Here is a 9,161-nt window from a genome sequence, read left to right as displayed (position 1 = left end):
TCATATACATGGGAGCTCTGGTAGCATAGTGCCTAAGGCACTTGACTGCTAACCAGAAGGCTGGCGGTTCAAACCCACCAGCCACTCCTCGGAAAGAAGGTTGGGCAATCTACTTCCATAGTGATACTGCCTCGGCAACCCAAGTAGGGGTCGCTATGAGTCGGGTCCGACTCAACGGCACATAACAACAACAACAATCATATACATAAAGACAGGTCTCTGAGCATCATTTTGAAAGCATTCCACACTTCATTATTATCAATGAGTAGGATGATATCCAAAATGTTTGACAGAGTTATTCGAAAGACAAATTTAAAGTAATCTAAAAATACTTGTATTTATCCAGTCACAAAGCCAATCTGTAGCAAATTAAAAGTCCTTGATGTGAATCCTCTTAACTGCATAAAATTAAGCTAAATTCTCCAACTGGCCTTCTGAGTTATTCCTATGCCATGAAAGAGACATAACAGAGACCAATCAGTTCTGCTACTTACTGTATTCCCACGAAGACTACCAAAGGATGTAATGTTTCCAGACCAATAAAATAATCGTTAATCCTTAAATGTTCAGAATAGGCTATATTAAGATAGATACAAGCAGTGTCTTTCTCCAATCCTGTAGCTGGCCACAGCAATACAACTACTATATAGCAATGGTCAAATACTAGTGAAGAAAAGGAGTGGCAATGATAACTACGAGAAAAGAATAAGAGGTTACAGAAGACCTAACCATTAAAAGACGGCTTCCAGAAAACATAAACTAAGTTCCAAAAGAGCATTTTCACCAAGAGGAACAAAGGCTTCCAGTACCATGAGAACTACATAATGAGTTTATTGTCACAATGTAAAATTTAACACAATAAAGTCACTCAAAAAATGTGTCTCACACCAACCAACACACTACATTCATACCAACTTCTACATAATAAAATATATAATAAAAAAATTAAAAGATGACTACATTTACGGGGTAAATGTTCCAGATGCAAAGTGAGATACTGAAAATTGAGACTTCAAATTTTTCCAATGCCAATCATTTCATATCCATTCATGAAAGCACTATGGCACAGGTGCTTTTAATGCTACTGTGTAAAGTGGCCCTTCTATGTGGTATCATATTTTGAAACTAATTTTAAGTATTCACTGACATCTTAATACTTCCAAAAGACATTCAAAAATACAAATTTTATGTTTCTAAGACACACCAAATTAATGAAATGGTATTACAGTTAAGATAAAACCTTTAAATAACCACAGAATGTTACTTTAGTTCATAAAAAAGGACAAAAGAAAGTATTTGCAATGTTATTTGTTTTTAAAAGTTCTGAAAAAATTAAACTGCATATAAAAATTATTAAAGGTTTCAATTATTCTGTATATTTCCCAGAATAAAGAATTATATTCCAATAGTAATTCTACTTACATATACATACATGGTGATGCCCTTTCGGAAACTATTTCTCAGGGACTACATCTGGATGAGATCACTGGCTCCCAAAAGCTACCAACTAACAGATTCTAAACCTGTTAGACAAGAAAAAATTTAAAAAAAAAAAAAAAAGTAATATTTTGAATTCTGAAAGCACTACTTTGAATAGCATCAGGAAGCTCCTGGTAACCAACACCTAACTGGCTTGAAATTCCAACATCTTTCCAAGAGCCCTAAAGTACATATAATTTAAAACTGTACTATACACCCAGCTACCATGGTCAACCATTCAGAGGAGGATCCCTGCAGGAGATCCTGAATAGAGTGGGAGAACAATGTGGAACAAAACTCAAAATCATTTAAAAAAAAAAAAAAGGGACCAGGTTTGCTGGTCAGATAGAGCCTGGTGGAACCCTTGAGACTATGGGCCTCTTGCTGCCCTTCACATCCAGAATTAAACCCACCCCTGCGGCTTCCAGACAAACAAAAGACAGGCATATGAGCTGAACATTTACATTAGGTTGATACACTCCTTGGAGAGATCAATCATGAGAGGACAGAAGGGCTGTGTATGCACAGGGAGACAGCTCGGGCAGCAGGAGTGCATGGGAGGGAAGGATAGAGGGAAGAGGTGGCTACAGGAAGGAAGTGGGAAGGAACTGTTGAATTGTGGGAAATGGCAGTCAATGTCATAAGACAAAGTGTATGTGAACTGCTGTATGGAAGATGAATTTGCTCTGTAAACTTTCACCCAAATCACAGTAAAATGTTAAAAAAAAAAAAAAAACTGTTACTACAAAGCATTATAAATATTGGTTGACCTTATCAAAAACAAATGCACACTATTCAGAAAAGGTAATCTGAAAAAAAGGACAAGAAAACATAAATTGATATTCATTATGACAATGGTTTATTTTGATGACTTGTGCTAGTCTGTCATAAAAACACTTGCCTGCTCAAAACTAAGTATATGATAGATGATTTAAAGGCAATTTATTCTTAAAAAAATGTTAAACTCCTAAAGTAAACTCCTTGGGAGGCACTTATCACTGGACAAGACTATTTTCTACATTTTGTTAATGAAAGGCAAACTCTTAAGAAGTTTCTAAAGGTAAGTATTAAAAATATCAATCTAGAGAGGAAAGGAGATAAAGTGCTTTTGGCTGTCATGTTACAGAGCTATTAAGAATACACATAGTTAAATGACAACTCTAACTGGGAGTCAGAATGAACAATTATTCTCTCAGAATTCTTTCAAAATTTATCAATTTTTCACGTGTCCATGAAGTTCAATTCTCTTATTACTGATGTGATGCTCCATTTCTATCTTGTAACACTGCCTAGAATATGACAGCGCAGTATTTTTTAAGTTCAATCTATGGTTCTACTTCCTGCAGTTTACAACTGCAGTAATAAATTATGTTCTAGCGTAGCACAATATTTGCAAATGGAAATCATAAAAGAAAGCATTATTTATACAATCAAAAGAATGGAGAGGAGCCCTGGAGAAGCCACAGAGTTCAAAGAAATTTTCAGTATGTTCTTTTACCTTCCTTGAGTTACCAGTGCTATACTATATTTACATAAACTCATTTAAATGGCCAAAATTTAACTTTCACATCGTGTAGTTTTAGCATCATAAATTTTAAATGGAAAATCTTTAACTTGTTAAAAAATATTCTAGCAAAAGAAAAGAATAAGAGCATTAGAAATAAACTCCAGGGTTGGTACTGTTTCTGTAACCTTATCTACAATCACTATGACACCAACTCTTTTTATGTTATCAGACTTTTTCCTCCCTATAAAAACGGCCCTTTTTCACCATATCATAAATAACTACAGAAAAATTTAAGTCTTCAAAAGAACAGATTAGAAGTAGTTTATTAAAATCCCATCTGAAAGTAATTTTCTTGATATAATCTACACACCATACAATATAAAGCTAGTGATCTAAATACCAAATTTCCTGAATCACATGTCCTTCTATCAATTACATTCTGATAAAGCATTAGCCAACTCATTTTCAGTCAAATGTCTGCTCAAGAAACCAGGAGCCACACTCCTGTAGATTCTAGAAGCCTCAACACTTTTCTGCTCCCTCCCTTCCTCCATCAGACCTTAAACATTTTAGTCTATTTTCTTAGCTACTTTCCTGATAATCACTATTTTTCACATTATTTGCCACTTAATAAAAAGTATCCAACCTATCCTCTCACTCAAACAATACAATACCCTAAGACTGAATATTCTGTAATCACAGTTTGCAAATTACCCAGTGATACGTTTAAAATTTCATTTAAAAGGGCTTGGATATGCTTCAGGGTGAAGCAAGTGAAATACTCTTGATCATTATGTTCTATACATTCCAACTTCTAAAGTGCTTAACAAAGTTTACCAACATCCTTCTTCTTTCTAGAACAGTAAACATCCTGTCATAAAACCCAGAGACATAGCTGCTTTGCTCTGAAGAATACAGCTCCTGAGCTTCTCAGAGCAGCTGTTAGTAACTCTCAGACGCCTGTTGGACTATCACTTTGGATAAATTAATGATAGGGTCATCTTGTATTGTCAGAATCGACCGGAGGGCAAGGAGTTAACGGGTTTTCATCTTGTTTCTGCTTTATTTATTGCAAATCCTGCAACTGCTGTAAGAACCTACAGATCTGCTTTTAAAATAAAGCACCTAGAAAACTGAATATTACTCAGTTCCACTACATTTCCAAAAGAAATCCCCCCAGGATTCTTACTGCATTACTTACACCACAATTGATCAGTTGTACAAGACAATGAAAGGCATTCAAAGGATCCAATTTTCTACTTAACCTTACCAAACATGTTTCCAAGTTTTCAATTCTTTCGAGAACTCTCTATGTTAAAGTAGGTGCTGTGCAGTCCATCAGAACTGTGCTGCTGAAACACAAGCCCTGAATATCCTGCACGTTAAATGTTATGTATATTTCTAGCTACCTGCTGCGTTCTGCACCCTTTGTCACCCAGGGATGCTCCCAACAGCAGAGTTCCCATCCTTTAAAGCAGCTGGACTGCCGCCCCTCAAAAAATACAGATTAGACTCAGAGGTTTCCGCATACTGACAGGAAAGCACTAATACCACTGTATTCTGGCTCTCAAAGAATCCTCTCTAAGCAGCCTCCCCTGGGACGTTTTGATCAGCAGGGCACTGGATCGGTGAGACTCTGCCAGCTGCCTTTGCAAGAGCAGCACCAGACGCCGACTCAATACCGCATTGCTGCTACACTTTTTCTATGAGCTTCAAAAAAAAAAAAATCAGCCCAGTACCCTGCAGACCCTGCTGGCTCTTCCGCAGCAGGGAAGGGAAACCGCCGCATTGCTCAGCCGGGAATACCGGCTGACGGGCGTGGAAAAATGAGTGTTGCAGAGGCTCGGACCAGAACGGGTGTCGAGGTGAAAAGGGAAGGCGCCCCAAGCAAAGGGGACCGCAACAGGGCGCCGGCATCTTAGCGCCAAGTTTGGCAACGCGCACTGGCTGGGGCAGTCGACCCGGCTGGGGGTCCCGTAGCGACCAGTCGAGCCCCGCCTGCCGCCCCCGGGGCCTCACCTGTCATGAGCGCCGGGCTAACGCCCGCCGCCGCCGTGGGAGAGGCGGCGGTGGCCCCGGCAGCGCCTGCTGCCCGCCGCCCGCGGAGGTGCCTCGGCACCAGTTCGCATCCGTCCGCCGCTCCCGCCACCAGCAGCCCAAGCACCAGCAGCGCAGCCCAGCGCCGCCGCCGCAGCCAGCCGGAGGCCAGGCCCGGCGTCGCGGCGGGATGAGGGTGCAGAGGGGAAGCGGGGACAAAGCTCGGCGGCGCCCCGGCCGTCGACCCCTCGACCGCTCCGCGTAGCGTCGCCGCAGCCGCTGCCGGCGATTCCGCGGACCGCCCCCGCCGCCTCAGACGCGGGCTCCGGCCGGGCGCCAACCTCATCCCCTCACCACCAGCGGCCTCCGGAGCTCGGGTCCTCACTGCGTTCATTGGTTCTGGTTATTTAAAAAAAAAAAAAAAAAGAGGTGGGAGGCAGAAAGGTACGCGTCTTCAGGCCGCGCGCGACAGCCGTGCTACTGCCGCGGTGAAACCGGGATCCGCTGCTCTGGCGCCACCAAACAGCAGTCCAGCGCCCGCGCCGCCCGCCGCCGCGGCGCATCCCCCGCCCCCTCCGGCCCGCGCTTGTCGTAGTACCACGCTCGGCCCCGACACCTCCCTCCCTTCACACACTGGCTCGCATACCAATCCCCCGCCTCCTTCAGCCACTCCAAAGCGCAGGCGCGACGTTGCTGCACTACGCGTGCGCGGCGCCCCTGGCCCCCACCTCCCCCACGTCACCCCAGGGGCGTTCCCGAATGGGCGTGAGCGCGTGGGGTGGCCTTTGGTGTTGTAGCAGAGGATGGGGAAGGGGGTGGGGAGGAAGGAAGATATATCCCCTCCCCAAAATCACTCTCCCACTGCGATTAGTTGCGGGACGAGACCGTTGTGGGAAGAGTATGTCCATCCCAAATCGTTTGGGCGACTTATAGCTATTTACATGGCTGCAAAAATAATTGAATGGGAAGCAGTGACGTCTCCAGAATTTCTATGTAGGTGAGGCTTACAAGTAGCTGGCTGAGTGGAAGTGGAAATTAGTACAGCGTAGCGTTTTGTTTACTTGTCAAACACTTTACCCTTACTTTGTCCCAAGCTCTGTTATAAACTCTTTACATATTTAGATTTTGTAACTCTAAAAGTTATCATTATCATCCTCATTTTACAATGAGGAAACTGAGGCCCAGAAATATTAATTAGCTTGCCCTCAAGATTCCACAGCTAATAAATAAGAACAGTGACAGATTTGACAATCACTGAATGGGAATATTTCGGATGCTTTGCACTAGCTTCTGGCCTTCCTGTGTCCATACGCTCTGAATTTATCACTTCCACCCACCTGAGACTTCAGGACTCTTTGATGTGAAATTAACAGATTGCCAGAAGAATGCTGGGCAGACTTGACGTGGCTTCCCCTACTTGCGAATGAAGCATAATTCTTTGCACCCAGATCTCCTTTTTATTCTAGAACCTGCTCAGGCAGGGCAAAATTCGTTTGAAGAAAAAAGAACTGGGATCTTTCTCATCCAAACTAATGACCAACACATATTTCAAGCCACCTCCCTTCAATTAAAAAAGGATGTAATTTTATTACAAATTTAAGACCATGTAAAAGCATGCAAACACATACAAACATTCTCTCTCAAGGGCACAAAGTTCTTAAGATTTACAGATAGGGTTCTTAGGTATAAAGATCCTGCTTGCTACTGGGTTTGTGTTCTTGGGTTGGTATTATTTCAATTTTGTTTTTTATTAGTTTCTCAACTCAAGAAGACGCTCAAATTACAGTCTCCCGAAGAATGTCTTAGGCACAACCTGGCCAAGATAACCATGAATATCATTCATTATGGACAGGAAGATGGACACTTTAGAAAAGAGTCAAGAATTTCTTTGAGGTCAATCAATCTATCAACATTATTTCTTGGCCTACTTCTTGGAAACACGGTGCTTAGGTGGTAATTCTTTCTAATGCAACAGGGAGATTAAATATCCCCTGCTGAAAGACACAGCAATCAACCAATGTTCACTGAATGCCCACCACAGGAAAATAATACCACTAGCGGGACCAAGAGAAAACAACAGGCTTGCTTCCTGCTTCCAGAAGACATAATTTAATTTCATTCATTCACTGTTTATTGAGTTCCTTTAATTTTGTTCATTCACTATTTATTGAGTTTTTACTATGTGCCAGGTAGGGTGCTGGATACGGGGGCTTTTACACTGAATGACAAACTTGAGAAAGTCAGTTTCAGTAATCAAGACAATGAGATAGAACAGACTTTGCCTAGGGAATCTTAAAATCTTGCTTAAGCCAAAAAAACAAACCCACTGCCATCAAGTTGGTTCCGACTCAAAGTGACCCCATTGGGTTTTCCAGGCAGTAAATCTTTAAGGAAGTAGATTGCCCTGTCTCCCTTCCATGGAGTGGCTCATGAGTTTGAACCCCAAACCTTCTAGGTAGCAGTCAAATGCCTCAGGCACTGCCCCACCAGAGCTCCTTCCACCCGTTAGACAATTAAAGGGTAAAATAAGGTAGCAGTTTATCAGTTGCTAAATTAGATGGTGCAAGCTAGCCCACTGCCATCCAGTCCATTCCAACACATAGCAACCATAAAGGATAGAGTAGTACTGTCCCTTAGGGTCCCAAGGCTATAAATCTTTACTGAAGCCGAGGGCCTCATCTTTCTCCCACAGGCAGCTGGTGGGTTCTAATTGCCAACCTTTTGGTTAGCAGCAGAATGCTCTAACCACTGTACCACCCAGGCTCCCTAGGGCAAGATACATTATAGAAATAATAGTAATATAAAACTATGAGCAAATCAACAACATACTGGGGTCAAGCTTCTTTAAGATGATATACACATATAGAGATTTTATTATTTTAAAGAAAAGAAGAGTGCTGGCCCAGAGAGGGCACTGGACTTGGAGTTAAGTGTTTATTCTTCTCAGCACTGGAGCATGGTAAGTACTGAAAGGACCTCTCTCAGACAAATCAGGATCAAGGAATAAATCCTCTACCTCATATCTTTTCTCTGGTACCAAAATTTCCACCTCTTAAATGAGTCATCGGAATGCATTCTCTTACTTGGTCACAGACGTACAGTGTCACTATGCGTCGCAGCATAAACCTAAGCACAGAGAAGGTAGTCCATTGCTTTGGAGACAAGCCCGTCCCTAGGATTACAGATGGTTCTATTTGCAAGCCAACATAAACACAAGGCTCCAGTTGAGGCATTCCTCTCCCTTTCTTCTCGGGTTTCCTGTCTCACCTCCAAGCCTATGATTTCCCTTTCCCTTGCTCATAGTGCCATCCCTCTTGCCAAATCTCATTCAAAAGCTATTTAGAGCCCCCTTTCCTTTACACCAAAGAGCTCTGGTGGCGCAGTGCCTAAGGCATTTGACTGCTAACCAGAAGGCTGGCGATACAAACCCACCAGCCACTCGGGGGAGGAAGGGGCAATCTGCTTCAGTCAAGATTTACTGCCTTGAAAACCGAAAGGGGGTCGCTGTGAGTCGGAATCAACTCGATGGCAGTGAGTTTGGTGTTTTGTTTTTTTTTCCTTGACGCCTATCCAACTTCTGCTGCCCTACCTATATACCTCTTGACGTCCAAACCCAACGGTTTACTACAAGCTCGGAGGTCTTTAATATCTAATTTTCACCTATTCATGACTTCAAGCGTCGTATGGCCAGCACTGAATTTTGGAATCAAACTGGCCACTCTTGTCACTTTTCAGCTGTGTGTTCTGTGGGCAAGTTAATCTGTGCTCAGTTCCCCACCCCCCCCACCCCACCCCCCGTAAACTCGGGACCAGGTAATGATCTCCGTTTCACAAGACTGTCGGTGGCAGCAGGTGAGTAACACGTAAAGCCCTTGCACAATGCCGACCACTCTGGTAAGCGTTTCATCCCTTGGTGAGACTGTCTCCGTGTTCTTGGCTTAGGGTAAGCACTTCGCACTTAGCCGAGGTTTAATTTCATCTTCTGACAAATAGATCCCAAACTTTGTGGGGCGTGCCCTGCACAGACGCACAGCGGGACCGATCCAACCAGCTCTCTCCATCCCAGGGCCATACCTACCCTTCCCAAGAGTCAGGCTGGCTCCCTATTTCCTCCTCCTCCCGCCTCAGCCCGCAGCCA

General features: G+C 43.2%; 1 protein-coding gene across 1 annotated transcript in view; it reads right to left on the bottom strand.

The window, feature by feature from the left end:
- The window catches only part of STIM2 (stromal interaction molecule 2), a 300,518-nt gene extending 295,101 nt beyond the window's left edge, over positions 1-5,417 (bottom strand). The window contains exon 1 of the mRNA XM_007955656.2: positions 5,006-5,417. Coding sequence (XP_007953847.1) covers positions 5,006-5,417 — 412 coding nt within the window. The remainder of the gene's footprint in view (positions 1-5,005) is intronic.
- Positions 5,418-9,161: the final 3,744 nt, after the last annotated feature.

This window comes from Orycteropus afer, unplaced genomic scaffold, assembly GCF_000298275.1.
Source record: "Orycteropus afer afer isolate SDZICR_OR568_19922 unplaced genomic scaffold, OryAfe1.0 scaffold00525, whole genome shotgun sequence".
Taxonomy (NCBI): domain Eukaryota; kingdom Metazoa; phylum Chordata; class Mammalia; order Tubulidentata; family Orycteropodidae; genus Orycteropus; species Orycteropus afer.
Note: the sequence above shows the minus strand (reverse complement) of the source record. Positions and strands in the feature narration are given on the sequence as shown.